Raw genomic sequence first — 23,852 nt, 5'->3', positions numbered from 1 at the left:
GTTATCGCAACTCCGTATCAGATCAAGACTTCTCCTTTGAGTTCTCTGCAACTACTTATTCAGAACCAGAAATTTACACCCAATTCGACGATATTATGTTCCCTCGAAGAATTACGAAACCCGTCAAAAATGGTTCCTTTAATGATCCAGAAATAAACTCTCTTTTCCCGCTGAATTCACCTCGCTCGTTCAGCTCGAATAACGACTCTAAGAGTTCATTCGCGTTTTCGAACTCAATTTCTAGGGTTTCTACGTCGGGGTCGGCCATCGGGAGCGGCAGGCACGTGAGTTCGTCAAGTGCTATTGCGGGGAAAAGGCATGGGGTTTTAATTGGGTTGGCGAGGATGCCGCCGAGAATGGAGCTCAGTGAAATTAAGAAAAGGCAGAGCAAGCGGTCACCGCGGCCGATGTTCCTGGTGGCGGAAGTTAGCGGTGATGATGGTGGTGCGGGAAGAGTTAACTCGGGCCTGCTTGGGCCTTGGAGACACAGGTCTCTTCTTTTAACCGTCTTGGCCAAGGCCTCGCATGGATGTATCCCACGCGTATGAGGCCCATCCGTCGACTAGTTCATGCGATAAATTTCTCTTTTGATTTTAAATAATCTTTTATTCTTTTGTATAGATATAAATATAAATATATATATATATAATCAATTTTAAATTATCTTGCTGAGTATTTAGACTTTTGTTTTAACATTAAATTTCATAATTTTTTTATAACCGATAAAAACATATACAAATTTACACAATAAACATTCGATATGAACTTAAGTTCAGATTATTAGGTCCGTAAACAAATAAAGTAGTTATTTACATACTCACCCAGTAATGGAGGCCAATTTACAAGAGTGTGGTGGTATGAAAGGTTTTATATAAATAAGTATATGTGTTTACCCTCCATTTGAGATCTTTAGAATATTGGTAAAATATCTTATAAAATAAATAAATACCCTCAAAAAGAATTCATTTTATTCTTAGAAAACACTCTTGATTAGTTATCAAGTATGGGAGTCTCTACAACCATGACAACCTCATATGATATTTGCTTGCAAACACTTGTAATGTCTTTTCTTTGCACACTAAGAATTTCAAGTCGTATGAATTTTGGGATTTTTTGACTTCGATTATCATTGAAAGTAATATCTTCTAAGTCACGTGTTGGGTTTTAATCTAATTATCATTGTCGTTAAGTGGAAAATCTTTGTGCGTTTGGACATTACGACTCGAGTTTATAACAATATTAAATATCGAAAACTCAGACTTCCTCAGTTTAAAAAGAAAGGCAAACCCATCACCCCAAATTATCAATTAAAAAAATGACTATCATAATAAAATTTGAACCAAATTTACATTCTATAAATTTTAATCTTCAAGATTCAATTAATTTAAACGTTATACTTTTCCTATAATGCACCGATTAATTAAAAAAAAAAACATAATTGCATATATATAGGAAGGGCATAGCGGGCGAAGTAACACGAGAACCCCCACTACTTGTTGAGTGCAGTTTGGAATCGGTGTTTTCTCGGACTTCTTTGTTCTTCTTCGCTCGTACAACCTGGTAAGCGATGATCCTCTCAATCTCTTCGTTCCGAATCTATTCTTTCCCAGACGTGTGTATGCCGGGTTATGTGGGATTTCTATTAGTTAATGATTCTCTATATGATAATCCTGTTTGGTTGCTAAGGAAATGTGTTGCTGAGGAAATGACGAGAGTCGAGCAAGTTGCTTGACAATTTTAGGAATTTTGTTTGAGTTTTCCTTTTTTCCTCTTGATTTTTTAAGCATAAGAAGTTCCAAATTCATTGTTTTTCCCCCTCGTTTTCCCTTTTATTTTCTCGGCTCCCAAAAGCGGGGGCTGTTTACACGTTTCTTGGTGAAGTATTAAGGGTTTAAATTGAATGTTGGAACTCTAGGTGAATGGAGAATCCGGATGCAAATCAGCTTCCCGAGGTGGATTCAATGCCAGATGGGTTTGTTGACAGTTCTACAGAGCATCTTGCTCCTCAAACCCCGAATTTCGAGCAAGAGAAGCCTGTGAACAACCGTAAAGATGTTGTTTCAGAGCTTGAGCATTCAAACGAAGCATCCTTGGAAATCACAGCATACGAGTCTCAGAAAAGCCATGGTAGGGCAGAGAAGACAGAGAAGCTGAGAACTTTTCCTGTTCCATTGTCTGACTTCGATAGTTTTGAAGCAAATCTGCAATTGGCAGAGGTGCCAGATGAAAGCTGTGTGGAAGGAACAGAGGTCGCGGTGGGCATGCCGGATCCTGCTGTTGTTTCTAAAGCTTCAGTTGGGGTATCTGAATGCAGTGAAGTAAAAGAACAAGCTCAAGGGAGTTGTCAGAGTTCAGAGAAATGTAATAATCTCCCCTCTGTATTCAAGTTGTGGTTTTTTATATAATAGTATATACGTAGCTCTTTTTTAAAACGAGTACTGCTTTGCTGACAACTTCAAACATAGCCAAGGTAAGCCTCTTCTGTCCCTTACCCGTTCAACCTTTTGTTATGATAGTGCGAACATCTACCTACTAGCTGATCTTATTATACAAGCATTCAAGTTCCAATCATTTTCCCGAGTGCTTTCTGGATTTTCCCTACTTGATGGATGGGAAAAGCAGGAATTTGTGGCTATGTTTTGGTATCTTTAAAGGAGATGGCAAGCAACATAATGAGTAATTCTGTTGATGCAGTCTTGTACACTAATTGCAGAAGCATATTCTCTAGATCCATCATCGTAGTTATTACCTGGTCAGATGGCCCCTCGACTGAGGAATGAACTTTGTTGTGCTCTCTATAGGTGTCCAGGATGAATGAGGGTTCAGTATAGAAAAAATTTCACCCTCCTACTGGAACGAGCAAGACATAGTTGTGGATGAAGTGCAAGTTTTAGGGAAGATAAAAATGAAGTGACGTATATTTCTTTCTTTCTACTTGACAATCTTAGGGGCAGATATTGGGCATCTTTAACACTAGAATAAGTACTGTGTTAGATACCTGGTGCATATTAGTTCAGTCTGAATAATTGATCCAACATAATTTTCTTTTATACTCTCACTTGAGAACTTAGTGAATTTAATTTAATTTGGTGCTGTCTTTGTGAAGGTAAAAAGGGAAACAACTCCTGTGCACAAGGCTCCCGCAGTGGGCGTGCATGGGTGTTGTCTTTGTGAAGATCTAAAAAAATGGTTATAGCTTCTGGCCATATATGTCCATTTCCCTGTTTCTTCTTGGGTCTTATCTGATGTTGAAATGTGCTACTAGTTATTTGTGGATCTTCCCAACTTTCTGATCCGAATTATCCTAGTTTTTAATCTCTCATCCACACTATTTTGCAGCTATTGAAGGAGGGTCAGACGTAAATGCAACGCATAGAAAGGAAACATCTTCAGAAACCACTGAAATACTGAGAAATGGAAAACAAGTTAGACCTATCACAAACTTCCTCTCTTGTTTATCTCCTTTATACTCAGATGACAGTGAATATAGTTAATTTTTGTTTTTCAACCTAAATCCTTCCCCTTTTGTTCTCTATGATGTGTGGACTGGACACAAGTTAAGTTGCATGCTTTGTTCTTTGCACAGTTGTCCTTACATTATGTGTTACTTTTGTCCAGTTGTAAATTTAATGGTTGCATTGCATCTCATTAACTTTGAGATGAAGTGGTGGTAACTCCTAGTTGAGATGCTAAAATCCTGTTGGAGTAGAAGTCTCTTTTGACCTTCACTAAAACTTATATCCTTGTACATGTATCAAATGCTTAGCATTCAAAATGATTGAAGACAGTGCCCATTTTATACCTTGCAAGTGCGCATAAACTTTTTTGTCCTACTTTTTGTGATTTTCTTTTTTGCTAATAATCACCAAACCCATATCTGGGGAAGTTGCTAGTATGACTTTGGTCATAAGGTATGATTTTATGATAGAAAAGAGAAATGCTGTGAAAAACATTCTAAACAGATAAACGGTCTCTTCACAATGAAAGGATAAGGACATCTAGGAGGGAGAGTGGCAAAAAATAAGGCAAGTTTGAGGGGGTTGGTTTTTTCTTGTGTTTCTTTTATGATTTTGAAGGGTTCTAGGTGGAGTTTTTGGATGACAATTGGTGTGGGTTGGAGGCCTTTTAAAGTCTCTATTTTTTGTGACATTCTGCTTTGTAATCAAGTCTCCTCTTGTGCCATGTGCTTTGTTAGATACTTGGTCTTTCTTTCGGTCAACTTAAATATAACTGCCAATTCTGTCCAGATTACGAGATTGTTCAATGTCAGTTATGAATGGGATATATTATTGCCACAGGAAGTCACTGAAACCAAACGCAAGAATACAAAGCGTTCATTTAAATCGGAGAAAGAGTTTCTGGAGTTCACTTTGAAGTATCAGCAAGTTATTGCAGAAAGAGATGCAGGTCTGTTGAGAAATATTAATGATGATGTTAAACTTTATCCATTTGTAAGTTGATGAATATGTTTATGTATTGTTGTATTGTTTTGAAGTTTCTGGAGTTAACTTTTTGGCTGTCAGAAATGATCTAGCTTCAGGATTTATCGCATGGAGTTTTGTTGGTAGAGGCAAGACTCAACATGAGGTCCTTCAGAGTTTCATAACGGTCACATGTTGGCTAATTTGGTTGGAAGGAACAAACAAACTTTTAATGAAAAGGAAACTGATGTAGACTTTTTTTTATAGATAATCTGATCTCTATAGCAGGTTTCTGCTTTCTAGAATTGGTAACAACTTCATAGACACAATTCGCTTAGTGGGCACTTTATTTTTCTTTGGCTGGCTTTGTAATTTCTCTCTGTCTTTCTCTTTGGATTTCACCTCCTTGGTGGCCCTCAATAAAAGTTCTGCATTCAAAAAAATAATAATTTTTTTGTAAAAGGAACAGTTTGCTATAAGGCCGCACATGATTCGCTGAAATTCATTTAGATAATTCAAAAAATGTTTCAGCTACTCTTAACCTAAGCTTCTTTTTATTTTCTTTTGTAGCTATTTCTGTTCGTGATAAGCTTGAGTCTCTGTGTAGGGAGTTACAACGTCAGAACAAAATACTTATGGTATATTTTCTTCACTGTACATGCAAGGTTTATATATGTCGGTTGCCGCTGATTTTGCATATTTTGACTTATTGATAATGTTTATGTGCTGGACCATGTTATACTTGAAGCCATCAGTATTTGTGCCTGACAACGTTTATCATTCTCAATGAGATTGATTTGTTGTGGCTTCAACTGTTTATAATCTATCCTCAATTACCATTGAGGCCAGAAAAAGAAATATGCTCATGTCGGTGAAATTGGAACATGCTTTAGGTGTTTTCTCCCTCTCTATAGGCTGCAAACAGAAGTATAAGATGGCTATATACCCTTGACCTTGAGGAAGAAAACTTTAGCACACACACACTCATAAATGTATGAGGATTGGAAAATCAATAGTTGATAGTGTAGCGTACTAGCATTATATATGATTGAATGACAAAGAAGCTGTGCTTGGTTGACTTAATGTAGTTTTTGACTGATGATTCGTGTAGCTGACTACAATTATTTGATGTTAAGGCTCTCTTGGTTTCGGTGTTATAGAGGTCGTGAAAATTTCAGACTTCGAGTAGTTTTTTACTAAGGATTGATGTAGCTGACCCAAATATTTGAGTTTGAGGCTTATTTGGCTGTTAGTGTTACGATTTTACATCCCTTCTCCGATTCCGATTCAATTTTACGATTTAACCACCATGTTTGTAGGCCTGTTGATACATGCTTGGCTAATGAATCAGCAACTTTGATTACCCTCCCTTTTAATGTGAACGAAAACAACCTCTAGCAAAATGTTTGGATAGACATCTGATAGAGTTCATAGACTGATCCGAGTGTAAAATGGCCTCTTATCAACTTAAACCTTTAAATCTCGATGCTTCTTTATGGCGACATTTATGTATTGCTTATTCTTCTACAGGATGAATGCAAACGGGTGTCAACAGAGGGGCAAAGCTTGAGATTAGATTTGTCAGCAAAGTTCCAAGATGCAATCAAGGTTTGCTAAGTACTTCCATCGATTTGACTTATATTTGAATTGCGCTGCATTTCCACTTCTACTAGTTCATTGGAGAAGGAATTATTTGGATGTGATTGAAGGAATAATACATGATCATATATTTTCTCCATCCTACAGCTGGGTGAGTGGTCATGATCTTAAAATGCTGGACTGAATTTGACTGAAGGCAGTGTATAAACCAGTAGAAAATTAGAAATCTGACTGAGGGCAGTAAATCAAAACCAGTTAGATTGTGTATTGTAGTTGGTTACCCATGTAAAAGCCTCTCACAATGAGAGAAGATCTGAAAAGTCCCTTTTAATTTGCAACATAGCTAACCGAGCCTTAGGTAAGTATTATGTTACAATCCTTGTTCTTTAAAGTGTTCTTGACATGTAATTTAGGTTGTCTTCTTGTATGTATGCATGCTCTTTTCTTTTTCTGTAATTTGAAGATTTTGGGCAGCGTATAGATGCATATGTTCTCCTGAAATCCTTGCTCAGTTTATCAACAGTCAACATCTGGAATAGTGGTGTTATTCTGTTCATTAATTCTATCTTATCTTCATTCTATACTAATTAAGAGTTTCAGTCTTAAAAATTACTAAAAGAGAATCCAAATTCTATTAGTTTGTCTTTTAAAGGAGCTATTGTGGCCGCTCCTTATCCATTTACATCTCATGCAAGATTCGATTCCTCTCTCCCTCAAAAAGTTAATATCAAAGTCCCATAACTTATCCCAATTTTTTTTTTTTTTTTAAAAACTCTATTAATTTTACATGGTTTATATGCTTGAGTGAGGGAAGCCTGGTGCGAAGGATTCTTTCTTGAATGAATGACAAATGCCACTTATTTTGTTTTCTCGTACTCTTTTATTCTTTTGTTTGTTACTTTGTGGCATTAAGTGATATCTTTGTTGTTTAACAATTCTGGATATTTTGATAATACAGTCTGTTTTAACTTACAGGATGTTAGTAATAAGCTTGAAGAGCAAAAGGATGAATCGCTTTCGCAGCTTAAGGAAAATGAGATGTAAGAACAAGGACATTATATGCGGTTATTATTTCCACTCCCTCTCTGTCTTCACCTCTCTCTAATTTCCTGTAGCATGATGAGACAGTACATAACAGTGATAGATTAGATTACTGATATATGAATGTGAACTGAGACAGATATTTGAAAGTAGACAGTCCTTGAGATTTGCCAGACATTGTGACATCAGACTTCGAATGCATCATTAGTTTTTTTTTTTCCTGTATTTTTCATGGCTTAGGATTTAATTCTCGTTTTCGCGGCCTGCATTGCATGCATGAGAACCATGTATTGATGGTAGAGAAATTAATTACAATTGCCAACAATGTTATGTTATTATTTCATGTTTATATATCATATGAGAAAATTTGCACTTATAAACAGCTGCATGTTTCTGCATTAAGGATGAATCTTCAAATAAGAATCACTCAGAAAGCTGAATATTTTGAAAAAAAAGAGTCTATATCCTTTTATTTTCTCTATCGCATTCCAAGACCTTGGTTCTGTCTTTCTTATTTTGGACACCGAGGTTCTGCTCCAAGAATTTGTGCAATTATTCTTGATTGAACCTCGTCGTGTGGTTACTTCGTACGTAACTCCTGAATAAAGTTATTTTAAGTTTTCAGCTTTTCTCAATCTGTAGAAAATTTTCTCTATTAGAAATTAATATGTTTTACTGACCTTTCTTCATCGATCTTGCTTGTGTAATCCTTCTCGTAGTGGCAAATAATGTACATTATTCTACTGCTGCTTCTTCTACAGCATTGTTATTTTGATAACTGGTGTTTATGTGTTGTTTTTTTTATTTATGATAAATGTGTTTCTTTTTATCATGTTCAGGTTAAGAATTAAGTTGAAGCAACTTGTTGATCAGTATGATCTTTCTGAAGAGCAACATGCACAGCAGGTATAAGTGTAACCAATCATTTGAGCTCAAGATGCTTAGCAACTTGTTGATTTAAGCTCGAAAATTGTTTTTTTTTCTTGGAACATCAATTCACAGTTAAAGCAGAAAAACCTGGAACTTCAAATTGCTGATCTCAAAATTAAGCAACATGAAGCGAAATTAGTCCAGGAGAAGTCCCAGATGAAGTTATATGCAGAACAGGTCTCACAATTGCTTGCAACTGAAAAGAATTTGCGGTTGCAGCTGACGGCTGATGGAGAGAAATTCCAACAATTCCAGGTGAGCTGGATTCAACTTTTGTAGGGGATCATTGCCAATGTTTGGTCTGTGGCATAAAAGAAATTTCTAAGTTGCCCAACTGTGGAGAGGTTCCCTGTTCTGAACAAAGAAAAAAAGAAGAAATTTTCTGATGTAGTTAGGTTATTTGAGATGGGTTCTTTATGCAGTCGCTGATAATTTATGCATCGTATCATGATTTCTTTTTCTTTTTTTCAGGAAGCGTTACTAAAGAGCAACGAGGTATTTGAAACATTTAAGCAAGAGATTGAGAAGGTACATTTTCCACTTATTCTGTACCGTTTGTATAATGTGTTCTAGCAAAGTAATGCCATTGTACCTGACTACCTGTGTTTGTAATTTCTAGATGGCAAAATCTATCAAGGAACTGAAGAAGGAAAATTTATTTTTGAAGAGCAAAAGCGAGAAATCCGATGTTACCCTTATAGAACTTGTTGGAGAGGTATAATTTGCTCAAACTTACGATATTTTCTTTCGAATTATATTGATCCAGTTTACACCTACCTAAGTAGTGGCCTTTTCATACCGCTTTGGCCCGTAATCTATGTAATGTTGATCAGTTCATCTCTGTCATATAATCTCTTTCTAATCATTCTACTTTATATGCCGACAGAGAGAGGGATTGAAGAAACAATTGGAGAAAATGAAGAAACAGAAAGAAAAGCTTGAATCATTATGCCGATCACTCCAGGCAGAGAGGAAACAAGCTTCTACCGGGAGCAATAGCTCGGAATCGACTTTATGAAGTCAGTGGCCCTTATGACCTTGTATGAAGCTTTAAAAGAAATTTTGGAACTTTTGCTTCTTAATTTATACCCATTTTCACAACTTATAAATTAAATCCTTGAGAATTTCAAAGAATCGTCTCTTTATCAATGTAAGTGGGCGTGTTTGTTCCACAATTATGGTACTTGGTTGTATTGCTCAGCTTGTATTTTGCATCTTTATATGTGAAATCAAAATTCTCATTGGCACATTATATAAGTTGGTTTAATCTTATCCGGATTAGATTATTGTTTGATTTATTTGTTCGGATTTAAATCAATCCGGATATAGTCAATTAAGTACGTCTGAAATCCAATCTGGGTTGGAATTCGGACATGTAAATATTTCATAAATACGTGGTGTTGTTTGATCCGTAATCGATTTTTTTGTCACCCCTACATGCGAGTTCTATTTCCTTCCGAGTCAATCGGGTAGAGTCTTATATGACTGTATGTAGTTAAAAAAAAAAGGAAAAAATGATATACAGTTCTCCAGACTCCAGATATATCTATTTAGTTTTTGTGAAAAAATTTATTTTCACCTACTAAATAATAAATATATACCAAACAAGTTCAAAAGGCCCACCAACCAAGGCCCAAGAATGTCAAATATGTAAATACAAGAAAATTGAGGCACGCGTAAAGCGTGGCTGCCAAACGTTAACGAAAAAACCCGTAATAATCCCTAACCACAATTCGGACTTGTATTAATTCAAAGGCCTGTGCTGAGTACAACAACAACGGCGCCGTTTAACTCTTCTTCCATAATAAATTAGGAAAAGCCATTCCCCCTCCTTTTTGTCAGTTTGTCACCGACTCCTTGATTGCTTCCGTGATAACCAATTCAATCTTCCCTGCCCCTCCTCTTTTAGCTGTCTTTGCTGCCACAAACGAAACGTAAAGGTAAGCAAGGAAATTTGTTAATCCTCTACTTTTTGTCGTAATTTTGTGTTTCTGATTTTTTGTACGCTTTTTTTGGGATCAACGTTATTGTTCTTGCATTCTTTGATGATGATTAATGCTTATGCTTTCTGATTGCTTTCGTTTTGCTCCATTTTGTGGAATTCATTGTCTGGGTGTGATATGCTTGGATGATCTGGTTGGGTTTGTGGCTCAATTTCACAGTTTTGTTTGTTTTCGATGTTTCTTATGTTTCTGATTGGTCTTGTGTGGGTAAGCTGGATTGCTTGCGTTATTGATTAAGAGCACTAGTTTAATAGCTGCTTCTGTGATTTGTAGAATGGAGTGTTGTAGGTTTTATGTGGAAATTAATTTGTTCTTGAAAACTCATGAACAGTTTCTTTTTCAGTTGATGAATCTTTGACTTTCTAATGATGATTTTGAAAATTCTATTGGCTATCAAATTACCGCAATTCTCTCCTCAATCCAGGCTTGGGACCAGATATTATGGGGACATTTTTTTGCATGTGACTTTGAAATTTACTTTACATGTTGTCTTCTGTTAGTTTTGGGCTTCATTGTTGATTTCAGTTCTGCATTCTTATGGTGATTTTTGCAACAGCTCAAAAATGTATATCATCATTCTAAATGCTTGTACGGCATATGTTGGGTCTGCTTCTTGTCTTAAACCTACTTGCTTGACTTGGATTTTTTAGATTGCTTAGTGGTTGCATTATGTTCACTTAACATTTTTTACAGGATATAGTCTAGTTAGGGATTGCACCATGTACGCAGCACTCATATTATTACATAATCAGTGGACTTTTTTATATATTATTTCTGGGAAATGTTGGATCTGATTCTTGTGCAAACATTTCATGTGGATTGATCACGTGCTTTTTTATCAATGGCATCTTAAAATTTAGTTTTAAGTTTGTAGCATTATGATGGAATAATTGATGTCACTTCCTCATTGGCAGGTGACATTACTTTGCAGTAAAGATGGATTTTATCTTCAGAGGACTAACTGACGAGTATGCTCCTTCGCAACCAGAACTGCTCAGATGTCCGTTTCTTAGGAACATCAATGAGCCTACCAATTTCTCCTTCTCCTCTTTGATGGCTTTCCCAATGCCTGTTAGTAATTGATTTTTTTTGAACTTGTGCTTACTTGATATATTGATGCTGTTTTGTCATATTAAGCAAGTTGAACTAATAATGCATGTTGCTTGTGGATGCGTATGGTGGTTACTATGGTATTGTTACAATTCTATCGGAAATGTGAAAGTTCAAACTAACAACCTTGGCACTTGAGACTTGAGAGTTTCTTATAGGATATGGAGCCTGAAATGTCAGATCATGACCCTGCCTCTCGGTTATCTCCTGTGTTGTCATGGTGCTACCTATTCACTTGGAAAATGACACACTTCTAATCATTTTTCTGTCACTTCTTTCCTGTTTAGGTTCGCTCCGGGAAAGGTCCAATATTTGAAGATGGTCCCAATTTTGAGACGGCATTCAGGCTTTTCCATGGACGTGATGGTGTAGTCCCTCTTTCTGAAAGAGCTTTCTTGCACTCTGAGAAAGTAGTGCCTGAGTCTGCTGCACCCCAGTTTAATCCCTTAGCCGCCAAGGCAGCCACCATCAGTCTCTCATCCTTTTGGACTGGCGGACCCTTCGGCTTTCATTCATTTTCAGAGAAGTGGGAGAATCAGAAGAAAAAATCCAACTCATCCAAAAAAGAGTCTTATTCAAAGGTAGGCTGTAGGCATATAACCATTGAATGCCTTGTATTCAGTTTGAAATTTTGTCAACAATTTGTATTGCATATTTGATTGCTTTTTGACAAAATTGAAGTGTAGGCTGGTTCAAAAATTTTCTTATTGTCCTAGACATTTTTATATTTCAGGGAGGACGTTCAAATCATGAGGCATTGAGCAATGAGTGGCTACAGAGTGGAAATTGTCCGATTGCAAAGTCATATAGGGCAGTTAGTAATTTCCTGCCACTTGTTGCAAAAGTTTTACAGCCCCCCCAAGGAGTGCAACTCAGGTGTCCACCTGCTATAGTTGCAGCACGAGCAGCTCTAGCTCAAACAGCTTTTGCAAAGAACCTGCGCCCACAACCACTGCCGACAAAAGTACTTGCTATTGGGATGTTGGGATTGGCAGCAAATATTCCTTTAGGGATTTGGAGGGAGCACACTGAGAAATTCTCACCATCCTGGTTTGCTGCTGTGCATGCAGCTGTGCCATTTATAGCCATGCTTAGGAAGTGTGTGTTGATGCCTAAATCTGCTATGATATTTACCATAGGAGCATCCGTGTTGGGACAGATAATGGGTTCTAGGGCAGAGCGATATCGGCTGAAGACGGTAGCTGATAAAAAGTTACCACTTGCAGAAACTTTTGTGGCTGAGAAAACATTGCCCCTGGTGGAAACCTCAGTTGGTTGGTCAAGTCAGTTACAAGCTGTGACCTCTAAGGGTGGGCACTGTATAGAGTGGGAGAAAGCTTCTGTTCTACGGCAGGACCACCTTCATCAACAGATCGGCCCTATTGAGTCTATCTAACCAGTGAGGTTGGTGTAATGTCTTTGTGCTTTGTGGCGTGTAATTCTTCAGAACCAGAGCGGTGTGTCTATTTGTGAAAGACCACTAGACCAGTTTTTGGCAAGTGAGTTGAATTAAAGATGATTAACCGATCTTCTAATAATTCAGTCTTTTACTCCTTTCGGTTCTTATGAAGCCTTTTTCTTTAAAATCATTGGTGGGACTGCTGTAGTGTTCGAGTTTTGAAGGAATGCATGCACAGGAATGCCTATAAAAGGTCAAAGGAGAAGTAGGTTCAACCCCTCCCTCAAAACTTTTAACAAAGACTACTTGACTTCGTCTTATGACTCTCAAGTACTGTCGAGGACGGCTTAGAAAAATAAAATCATACGGTCCGATGTATGTATTCATAGTGAATCAGAGACACATAGGGAATATTATTGTTGATTTGAGTGACCTGAGATTTCTATACATCCATCTTTGATATCAGGGAAAAAAAAATCTTTGACAGGCTTCAATTACTTCATAGTTGATATACAAAAAGTTAGATGGGCCGAAAACTCATTCGTCACAAACAATGTGTTGGCCCAGATCAAGTGAGGAATCCTATGAGCCCAGATATTTTGTGGGCTTTTAATTTTAAAGCCCAGACCATATACAATTTCACCTTCATCGCTTATTTTTTCCACTGACGCGTTTATACTAGAACTACGTCCGTGTTCGCGGGGACATGCGATAAACATATTAGAACTGCATCCATTTATTGTTTTTATTTTTCTTCCTTTTATGCTGGTAGTCGCCGTGACTTGTGAAATGGTCGGTGAAGTTGCTTTGCTTTTTCTGGTCCGTACAATGTCAAGCGACACTTCCCAAACAGTTGGTGGATCTCCTCCGTTTCAGGTTTTCGGGCTACCTTGGCCGGATCTTAACGACGGACTATTCTATAACGACTCCGTTTCATCCTCCGACTCCGGTATTTATGTCTCTCGCTGTCTCTATTCCTTATCTTTTCCGTCAATTGCGATGTTAACTTTTTTTTTCTTGTGAAATTATTGTTTGTTGTGTTGAGTTGCCTTGTTTGTGTTCGTGTAAATGCAGAGTTGAGGCTGATCGAGTTCTGCTCTCTCAAGTACAAAAATTCTGCTTCGTTGCAAGGGTGAGCGCATGTAGTTTTGTTTTTGCGTTTTATGGAATTTATATGATCTGTTTGGTTACTGATGATCGAGCAGTTTGTTGCAGCGAATGGTCTATCATAGGCTACGTTGGAAAGAGCCAGAGGCACCGCACTTGCTTCAAGTTTTATTATGAAGATGATGCACGGTAATGGTCTCAAGCTATGTAGTTTTGTTTTTTTTTTTCCTTTCTTTTTCATATTTTATTCTGCGTCATGAGATTAAGATGTAAAAATATCTTGTTTTGATTGTTCTGTAGAAATTTTGAAAACTACGATGGAAGTTGAAAATATGTCAAATGCATCGATGTGACTATCTTTTTCTTCTGCAACATCTGCTGATATCGATTTAAATTAGGAATAATTTGAACTGGTTTCAATACTTAAGGTGTATGCAGTCATATGTGATTTTGGTAGTTTCTGGTTGATTTGAAACTATGATTGTGTATTCAGATTGCTCTAAACAGGTCATCTGGTCTTCATGTTCTTCCAGGAGGACTTTTCCGGCAGCGAACTGTTTTGACACAGCTTCAGTGGAGGGTGAGCAAGCAGGGATCTTCCTAGAAAGCCAGGAACTCCAACTTGTTCCTGTAAATCGCCTTGGAAGGGGAACATTGGGTCAGGTAATGAACTTCCTTTCCCATTTTCATGTCTTTAATTCTATTTGCAATAATTGAAATACTCTTTCACACTAATGAATCAATCAAAGGGCTCTTTTTTTTATTTTTATATTTATCGTGTTTTACAGGTCAATATTGAGTCTGGAAGGCCTCACCAAATTCTCATTCATCTTTCTTACATCGGGCATCCCTTTGGGTAAGCCAACCTTGACATGCTGATAGCTCTAGATTCCTTAACATTGGACAAGCTCCTATTTACTTCTAGACATGGATGCCTATTTTCTTGTGATGATGTAAAGAAAAGAGATCTAATGGAATGAAGTAAATTTAATCTATAATTTTGCACAAGGGGTTTAGCAGTTCCCATTCATGCTCCTCCCAAGACACCTTTTTTGGGTATAGAATTTCGGCTTTGGGGTACAGTAAATGACAGAATGAGGAAAGTCAGAATATTTAGTTGGTGCCTGGCACATTAAATGATGGCAAATTTATTGATCCCCAATTATTGGATCCTTCATCCTCCATCCCCCCAAACAAAAAAAAAGGATGGGTTCATGGGGACCTCGTTCTCTCTTTCTATTTTCCCTGGGAATTGATATTTTTGTTTAGTTGGCAGGATGTTATGAGGAGAAGTAAACACGGTGTTGCTAAGTGTGCAGTTCATGCAAGCTCGTTTAATTTTTATATCATGTGACAATGTAAGCTTTCTGCCAAATGTGCAGCATCACTTTATTGCTGATTTTTGGACATTAGTCTTTTGCTTTCAAAAACCAAAAAGATTGTCTATTGTAATCTTATATGAGCTAAACACCAACTGGTTTATGCTGCCAAAATCACTCATATTATATACCAACAGCTATAAGCACGCACAGAAAACACTTGTAGTTCTCATAACAAGGATGGTATTATTTTTATTTGCTTAAATTTAATGCCTCTTACTACTTTTACATGGATAGACGTTTTTCAAGGAGAATTTGCTGCAGGTGTCGTATTCTTCCCCATCTTATTGCTTATTTAATTCTTCCCCATACTAAAGGTTTATGCAACCTGTCCATAACACGCTCTTCTTAGAGTCGCTCTTATGCAACTTAGAGCACTGTAATTTTCATCTTAAAACTGGAATTTCTGCTGAAGTTCAGGCTTATGGCATCCGTCAGTAAGCGAGACGGTAAAGATTAACCTTCTACCTTTCTTTTTTTTTTTGGCAGGTGATCCTCTCTATGTTGCTGGTGGGCAACTAAACGTCTTTGATTCTTAATTTGCAGATGATTTGTAAGCAAGCATTCTACTTAGTTATTACAGCATTCATTCCACCCTTTTTCTTCGTTAGCAGCAGGCAACTAAGCATGCCCCTTTCTTATATGGAATTTTGCTACCCCTCTTGTTTAAGGGCAGAAAATATTTTTCTATGCAAGAAAGCTGATATATGAACAAAATCGACTGTGCCAAAGAATTGTAGGTCCTTATAAGGAGTTTTTATATCTCAACTGATGTAGGCTGTGCATGTTAATTTGGAGCATTTTTTTTACTTGAGATTAGGACAAAAAAGTTTAGGATGACAACGTTTTGAATTACGACTTGAAAGTGAAATTGTGTTACAAATTTTCTGTAGGGGAGTATAAGAGACCTACAAAACCTCTTCCTGGGGAGTGTGGTTACTACTTGCACGAGCATCAATTGATTCTATCACACCCAATTACAGACAAGGTATGTGATATAATTACGGTTTTTTCGGATGTAGAACATCAACACGGAGTCATTTGTGAGACTTCTTTCTATATGCAACATCCATGTTTAAAAGACGTCGGATCTGGTGCTGTTATTAATTTTACCATTGAATGAAAGTGACAAAGCTGAGAAATCTTAAATCCTCTATTTTAAAATTCATTTAAACATGTAGAAACTGCTTCTCACCCTTTTGAAAGTATATGCACTTTCTAAAGCTTACATCTGGACAACATGTTGAATTCACATTTCTCACTGCACATGTTTTCATCACGTAGGCTCCCTGCATAATTACCTGTTAGTCTACGAAGGTTTGAATGTTACTGTTCATCAGTATGGTCGAAGCTTTTGCGACAATAGACCGCCAAATAATGCAGAGGGAGCTGCCAATCCAACATGCATGTGAAAGGCATGACGCCAACTTTTGGCAAGAGTTGGATCTTTTGAGAGATTACGCAAAACTTCACCATAATCTGTTAAAGCCCAACAGACTGCATATAATATATTGTACTGCTCTCAGGATCTCTCTTTTATTGACCCCCTTGTTCTGCCCTGGCTGCAGGTTATTGAGATCATTGCACCCCTTAAACTTCTGCTTCAAGCACACATGGAAAGGTAACAGTTGGTCGGTAATGTTTGGTGCAATGAGGAAAATGATAATAATGCACTTCACGTCAAGTTAATTACATGGTTAAGTTTAGAAGCCTAATTAATATAGTTCACATGACTGCTGAATAGGAATTTCTATTGGCTGCTATGATTAGTCATTCCATACTACACACTATACTAAGGAGAACCTCTGAACCTGCTTTCAAAGTAAGCACTAGCAACATAGATGAATTAATGCACTCGACAGGATCTTTATTCTTCTACCATGGACAAAATAGATGAACAAATTTTGTAAAACAGTAATGAACATTAGAATGGGTGGTGGAATGGAGTATAACTAACTAATATTGCTCCCAATTTTTTTGGCAGATTATTCAGTATTTTTTTTTAATCTCAGATACAACAAATACAAAGCTGCCTGCAGTAAATGCTACAAGCACCTAACATATCTTGCCAAAAAACTTGAGAACCTTCTAATGCCCTATCATTCATTCCGTTGAACAATACAAAAACTATAATACAGGATAACGGCAAAACAAGATATTTGCCGACGAGGGCCTCCTTAAGTGGCCCTCTGCACTCCTACTACCTGCCTACGTCCCCATTGCCTCTCCAATCCTGCTCCCTGGCGATACCACCATGGCCACCATACCGGTCGGTTTTGGCATAATGCATCTTGATCGCAGCTACAGGATCAGAAACACCTGTGCAAGGTCCCCCAACAAGGATTCCTCCTCTTCCCACGACATTCATCCCCACCATCGCCCTTCCTTGCTGCTGCTGTGAATTCAAGACTGCTTCATAACCATTTCGTTTTTGTAACTCAGCAAGCAATGCTTCACGCCGTTGCCTCGTATCTACTGCAAATGGATGCACTTCAGTACCATCAGGACTCCTGTACAGCTGATAATCCAATAGTCCATTAGCAGCTCCTATCTCCCTAGGAGAGAAGATTGAAACACCATTCACAATTCGTTCATTGTTCTTAATAACAGCCTGCAATGATTGCTGGACCATTTTAGATGTGGAATCCGGATAATTGGCAAATGCAGCAGGATACGTAGACGGCAAATGAGCAGAATCAGGCAACGCTGAAAAACCAGTTTGTATTCGATTCCCATCCCAGAAGCCATAACTGCTAATGGGAACATTCTCAAGGCCCCCCATATAATTGTTTCGGTCAAACTGCAGGACACCTGTACTTCCATCTGCAATGGGACGGCTGGTGAATTTAAGATTTGAAGTCTTGCTACTCTGTCTAGGATGATGAATCCCCTTCTCATCATTCTCATGAGTAATAGAAATGGAATCCATATTCTGTGCAGAGGGATGACTGAGTATTGTACCAAACAACTTGAAATCACCATTCCCACATGGTTTTTCCACATCAGACAAACTCCTGCCTCTTGGATAACCAGCAATTTGATCTTTCTTTTGGGACAGCGGTGCGAACTCTGCCACTGTACACAGAGGATTTGAACTGTTACACTTTTGAAGAAAGCAATCCTGAGTCAAAGATCGTCCAGTCAAATTCTCATCTGACTTGCAGTAGTTATGGACTTCAGATAACTGCCTGCAACTTGAATCACTGTTCATCTCCTTAGTTGGAATTTGCAAAGGATAACCAGTGATAATCTGGGGGGATTCAACATGGTTCAATGAAGGATGCAGAGACAAATGTTGTTGACAGTCACCCTGGCCAACGGATTTATGATCTTGCTTATCTGCACTAGCCGGAACATCAAGAGTCGATGACAACCTATCCTGGACAATATCACTTTGAATGAAAGCTGAATCTTGTGCAACAGAAATAGAAGTAGAAACACAATGCTCCCTAGGAATGAATATGATGGGAGGTTTTCCCAGGCTATCCAACTTAGGCAAAACCTGTTGCTCGTTTTCAGGGATTGGCCTTGATCCTGAACAAGAACTAGTACCTACAGACGGTTGAAGAGCATTTCCACTAGTATTTGGATCTTGAATTGGGCCACCATGGCTCCTTGGGTCAGCACAGTGCGTTCTATCCAGTTTATCACTCAGGCTTGGCAATAAAACTTCTCTCTCAAAACTATTTTGACTAGAAGCCTCGCCACCAGCCTCTCTCTCAACCATAGCATTTGAACCAGATGCACCTAGGTCAACTGCCTCTCCAACTGAAATTGAGACGGTTGCAAAGCCCCGTTCAGTCACTTCATCTTTTCTAGCTTCGGTAGTGGCTGATTCAACTGATGATTTTTGGTCAAATTCAGAAACTTGCTCAGTCCTAACCTCTGTCTGGCACATATCAGGCACCAATGTTTTAACTGTCTTGCAATTGCTAGATTCAAGAGGTCCCATCCAACCGTTTCCTTCTGATCTGTTCAGGTCAGTTTCCAAATCCATGTACTTCATAGGATTGGATTCATCCTGTTTTAAATTCATGACAGACAATGGCAAGTCCTCACCCATCTTAGAGCCCATCTTATCACTGCAAATGGTTGAACCTGTCTCCAAAATAGAAGCATCTTCTGCATCACCACCACCTCCATTCGCATCATCACTTGCTGGTGTTCCCATATTGCGGGGTTCAGGATGAAGCAGATCCAGTCCAAGGCACTTCCGAGCCTTGCTATAGAAGACCTTGCACTGATCCATAGACCTAGTTCGAACACATTGAGCAATCATCGCGAAATCCTTACCATAGGATGACACGGCCTGTATAAAGATAGATTTCTCCCCATCTGTCCAATCAGCTGGATCCATTTCTCCACTACTGTCATCCGAGCAAGTCTCATCGTCAACATACTGTGTCAAACCAGATGTTGAAGGCCCTTTTACGACAGAATTCATATTCTGATACCTCCGCTCTTGATAGCCCTCCACATGGTCAGCAGAACTAGTTAAGCAAAAACTCATTGCCTCTGAGGACAAGGAACTGCAAATGTGTGCTAACACATCAGCAGCAACAGTTTCTCTTTCATTCTCCTGAATATCAGAATTGCCCAGCCTTTCCACCAAGACATCATCAACCTGAGGTGCTTTAGAATCATTATACCCTCTCCGGAAGATATTACCAATATCGTCTCTCTTAAAATAAATAAACAAATAAGAAATATAATCATCGTTGGCAGTATAACAATCTTCATTGTCAAAACCAAATATAGCAAAATCTTCATTTTCAAAATCCAGATTTATAATCAACAAGCAAAAAAACTAAATACATGATACGACCTTTATCAGTAACAATAAATAAATACGGAAAATAGTTATTGTCAATAGCATTTCTAAGATGAAAGGATGGAAAAACTATTCATCCAAAATAATTCACGGTTGAAAAAAATTGACATCATAACTGACATCTCAAAAATGGTTGGAGACCAATAAATGACTTGACAATTGAAAAGTACAAGATAGAATGGACACATATTCAACAACAAAACCCTAAAAAATGATTAAAAATAAATACAATGAAATAGTATTACATCTAGCCAATAAGAGTGTCATATGAAAATGAGCAATGGTGAGAGAAGCAAAACAGATGATAATTGAGGTACAAGTCTAACCTAAACCGAGGAACCAGAAAAGAAAAGGAACACACTGTAAACCAAGTGATTAAATCTATAATGGAAGATGATCTGAATTAGCGATAGCTAGACAGTAGCAACAGCATTACGACCCCAGCAACACTGTCATACAAGTTTCAGATGCTGCCATGCAGCTCATTGCATTTCAAGTTTAGCTACACCACTCTTGTACCTAAACTCCATGTAATGTAACAACATATGCGTAATACGCCACTAAAGGCAATAGCAACAAGTATAGCAGTATTTAGGCATCCAAAGGATAGCAACATTAGAACTTAGTTCCATAATATTCTTCAATCATGCAAAAGTTTAACATATATTGTTTTACTACTTATGCACTTTATCAATCAACGTTATTGATGTATAACTCGTTAAAATATGCAAGCAAATCAGCTCTTACCTGGAGAGGAACTACAAGCAACCGATGACGGAGTAGCAGGAGATGCACAATCTGAAAAGCCCATGACTTTAGGGCTCTTGTCAGCCAAGTTAGAGCTCGGAGAATGGTTGGAATCTATATTAATAGCACATACAACAGTTCCCTCTTTATTAACACAAACATCAGGGCCCTCAACTTTCTTCTTCTCATACTTTGCAAGTCCCTCACCCCATCCAAGACGTGGCTTCTTTCTAGAAGTTGTATCTTCAAAGGGCGCCGAAGATGTTACACAGGCAGCACCATCAAGTGAAGGTGATTGGACAGGAGAAGCATTCTTAGGCAGCAATTCAGTCTTTCCTTCATTGAAGTCCGCACCACCTAGGCTCTTTGAGCTGCTTGAATGGCTGAAACCAGAGCCCCGTGAAGACAAACTACCAGAACGGGTCCATTTAAGAGATTTCCAATCCAGTGAGTTCTCTCTCTCAGATCTCTGGCCAGTGCTCAACCCATTGGCAAGGGCTATCTTATTATCATGTCGTTCTTTCAAGTGAAGCTGATCCCATGAGTTCACAATGTCGGAATGAGGCACATTATCAACAGACCTCTGATCACCATTATCGACATCAATCAGCCTCGAAGGTGCATTCAAGGGCCCATTGCTCGTTTCCCCAGTATGACCTTTCCATTCTCTGGAAGTAAAAGACCCTCTATTCTCACGACTGTTCCTTCCATATTTCCCATCTCCACGCGAAATGGATGGCCAGTCATCTTCCGGTATCTTGCCACCAGACCGCGAGGGCGAATATCCAAGACCATTTTCCTCAGAAAATACGTGCCAACCACCCAGCTTACCATGGCCTTCATATAATATTTAAACAAAAGAGAAAACCAGAAAAAGCTAACTCAGGAATAATATGTTCTTTCCATAGAATGAAAAACTAACACTTTCATAAAAGACATCCGCAAAAACAAAAAACATCATCTTAGACCAACCAGATAAAACATAACCACAATAACTCGTTCTTCTTTAAGATTCAGTTTATAAAAATCAGAAGATACTCAAATAGAAAATACCTGGCATAAAATTCTCAAAGAAGAAAAGATACAAGATCCGTGATAAGGAAAAAGGCAAATGAACAGATTAAAAACTCCTAGAAAATTAGGAAGTCAGAAAATACATAAAACAAATTTTGCCAACGGCATCATCAAGGTGTAGAAGAAAACCCTAGATTTTGGAAAACTTAATAAAATAACCGGACAATTGCATATAAAATAATCTTTTTGAGAAGTCGAAAGGAGATATGTGGAAAAACTCACCAGGAGCTCTGCGAAAGTCTCCCGATCCCCATCGTGCAAAATCGCGCGATCCGTGATGGGAAGGGGAGTCCCTCCACCGAGAGGCGGAGCCTAATGACTCGGGCCTCTCGTGCTTCCTTTCCTTGAAGAAGTCCTTCCGATCCCACGGTACAGGCTCTGGCGGCATGAAAACCAACCCGCATGAGCAAAACCCCTCACAACACTGTTATGTAGCGCGCAGCACCGAAACAGCGCAGCCACAACCTAGATCGAACCAGAAACACAAGGGGCAGCCAAGCACCGAATCTAGGGTTCGCGTACACGAGAAGCTGAGACGAAAGGAGCTCAAAAACCGAAATTCTCAGGTTCGAACACCACAATAATTGATAAGGCAGACCCGCGCAGGCCTGCAGCAACACCAGACCACACAATGATTCAAAGACTCGACAAAAAAAAACGCAAAAAGGAAGGAAAAAGTAGTGCCCCAACGAACCTGAAAGAGGGAGGAGCGATGCAGTTCTAGGGTTCCAGGATCAGATCGATGGAAGAAAGACTGCCAACGCCATGAAGACTTCTATGTATGTAAGGTCTATAATCTTCTTCGCTTCCTTCCTTTGTCTGCCCAAACAGCTTCGTGAATTTTGTCGGATTTTCTCTCGGTTTCTCTGGCTGGGGAAAATCTTCTCTCTGCGGCGAGAAAGTGAGAACGTGAGCCGATAAGGGACAAAGAGAACCTTGAGAGGGAAGAGAGAGATTGGTATCCGTATCTCAACGGCGCTACTAAACTTTATTCCAATCTCTTTTGGCGTCCGCGTCTGAAACACTAAAATATTCATATCTTTTATTTTTATTTTCATCTATTTATTACATTTAATTAACACGAAAACTTAGAGAACAAATAAAGAAATTTCAAATTTGGTGCTGCCCACATTAGGTGATGACAAATGTTCTCACATTTTCTCAAATTATATTGAAAGGCTACCACGTAAATTGGTCATCCACATCTTACAAAGTGGGATGAAAATTGTCTGTTTCAGTTTTTTACATAAATTTCATCGACCAATCGTTTTTTTTGTCTTCGATCAGTCTTTTAAAAAATGTACCGTTTGATCAATTAACCATTCAATTCAGTTTTATCGATAAATTTTGACAGTCCTATCAAAAAAAATTATTAAGAAATTTTCAACTAAGGGTGTGATAACCTGAATGTTAGGTGCAACTTATGACTAAATATTTATTGTTACATATCAAACTATTTTTTTTAGATATACCACAGTTGTCGTGGTTTCAGGATGATGATTGTATAATATAAATAAAAGACATACAATTACATGCCACCAGAAACGCGGACACACAACTAATTTTTATTTATTTCTCTCTTTATCTTTTATTTTTTAACAAATGTTAATCAATCAACTTTAGGTTTTTTTACTTGGGGCCCCCATTGTTTCTCCCTAGTACCCGAACATGCCCTTGGTTTTATTCAATATTTACGTAAAAATAAAAAGTTGTGTGAACCGCGCGCATCCCACGTGTCTTTTATGGTGACGGTTTTACCCCTGTATTTAATATCCTTTTTAAATTTGAATTTTATTTGAGGATCTCGCGAATTTTGTTTCCATATAAGAATAAAATAATTTTTCACATTGGAATAGTTTAAAAAAAAAAAAGGTTTGAATTCCAATTACCCCTAAATCTCTTGCAAATCTTAACTACAAATATAATTTTATTTTAACAATGAATAGGAGTTGGCTCCATATATAGTTTGCAAATAAGGATAGATAAACTGTCACATTCTCAAAACTATGACAATTTTGAAAAGCTTGTAAGTCTCATATAAATCACTTTACCTATTAATAGGAATGAAAAGTCATAATTGCGTGAAAATCGATGACTTGACTCATTTCGAAGTGAGTTTAAGGACTAGTTGCTTTGTCATTAATTTTTAACATAGTTTTGACATTTAGGGTATTAATTTCGAATTTTTATGTTTTTTAGAAAGTCTTAGTG

The 23,852-nt window shown here is 38.0% G+C and overlaps 4 protein-coding genes and 1 long non-coding RNA gene across 5 annotated transcripts; 4 read left to right on the top strand and 1 right to left on the bottom strand.

Moving 5' to 3' along the window:
- The first annotated feature begins 1,410 nt into the window (after positions 1-1,410).
- Positions 1,411-9,263, top strand: LOC119987940 (beta-taxilin-like). The gene is made up of 12 exons (XM_038832846.1): positions 1,411-1,560; positions 1,916-2,361; positions 3,340-3,425; positions 4,299-4,407; positions 4,992-5,059; positions 5,952-6,029; positions 6,996-7,060; positions 7,901-7,967; positions 8,064-8,246; positions 8,463-8,519; positions 8,611-8,706; positions 8,878-9,263. The coding sequence occupies exons 2-12, from the start codon at positions 1,920-1,922 to the stop codon at positions 9,007-9,009; spliced, it is 1,383 nt and encodes a 460-aa protein (XP_038688774.1). The 5' UTR covers positions 1,411-1,560; positions 1,916-1,919; the 3' UTR covers positions 9,010-9,263.
- A 514-nt stretch (positions 9,264-9,777) lies between these two features.
- LOC119988200 lies at positions 9,778-12,668 on the top strand. The gene is made up of 4 exons (XM_038833158.1): positions 9,778-9,931; positions 10,909-11,065; positions 11,392-11,685; positions 11,838-12,668. The coding sequence occupies exons 2-4, from the start codon at positions 10,931-10,933 to the stop codon at positions 12,498-12,500; spliced, it is 1,092 nt and encodes a 363-aa protein (XP_038689086.1). The 5' UTR covers positions 9,778-9,931; positions 10,909-10,930; the 3' UTR covers positions 12,501-12,668.
- A 507-nt stretch (positions 12,669-13,175) lies between these two features.
- LOC119988251 lies at positions 13,176-15,730 on the top strand. Its single transcript, XM_038833223.1, has 7 exons — positions 13,176-13,452; positions 13,578-13,635; positions 13,719-13,799; positions 14,144-14,268; positions 14,399-14,466; positions 15,479-15,542; positions 15,666-15,730. Exons 1-5 carry the CDS (start codon positions 13,266-13,268, stop codon positions 14,407-14,409), a joined length of 462 nt encoding a protein of 153 aa, XP_038689151.1. The 5' UTR covers positions 13,176-13,265; the 3' UTR covers positions 14,410-14,466; positions 15,479-15,542; positions 15,666-15,730.
- A 151-nt stretch (positions 15,731-15,881) lies between these two features.
- On the top strand, positions 15,882-16,772 carry LOC119988252. Its single transcript, XR_005465579.1, has 2 exons — positions 15,882-15,977; positions 16,558-16,772. It is a non-coding gene; the product is annotated as an uncharacterized LOC119988252 (long non-coding RNA).
- A 157-nt stretch (positions 16,773-16,929) lies between these two features.
- On the bottom strand, positions 16,930-22,603 carry LOC119988044. Its single transcript, XM_038832949.1, has 5 exons — positions 22,336-22,603; positions 21,864-22,249; positions 20,568-21,404; positions 20,377-20,441; positions 16,930-19,796 (listed from the first exon to the last, which is right to left on the bottom strand). The coding sequence occupies exons 2-5, from the start codon at positions 22,027-22,029 to the stop codon at positions 17,190-17,192; spliced, it is 3,675 nt and encodes a 1,224-aa protein (XP_038688877.1). The 5' UTR covers positions 22,030-22,249; positions 22,336-22,603; the 3' UTR covers positions 16,930-17,189.
- Positions 22,604-23,852: the final 1,249 nt, after the last annotated feature.

This window comes from Tripterygium wilfordii, chromosome 21 (genome assembly GCF_013401445.1).
Source record: "Tripterygium wilfordii isolate XIE 37 chromosome 21, ASM1340144v1, whole genome shotgun sequence".
Lineage (NCBI taxonomy): Eukaryota > Viridiplantae > Streptophyta > Magnoliopsida > Celastrales > Celastraceae > Tripterygium > Tripterygium wilfordii.
Note: the sequence above shows the minus strand (reverse complement) of the source record. Positions and strands in the feature narration are given on the sequence as shown.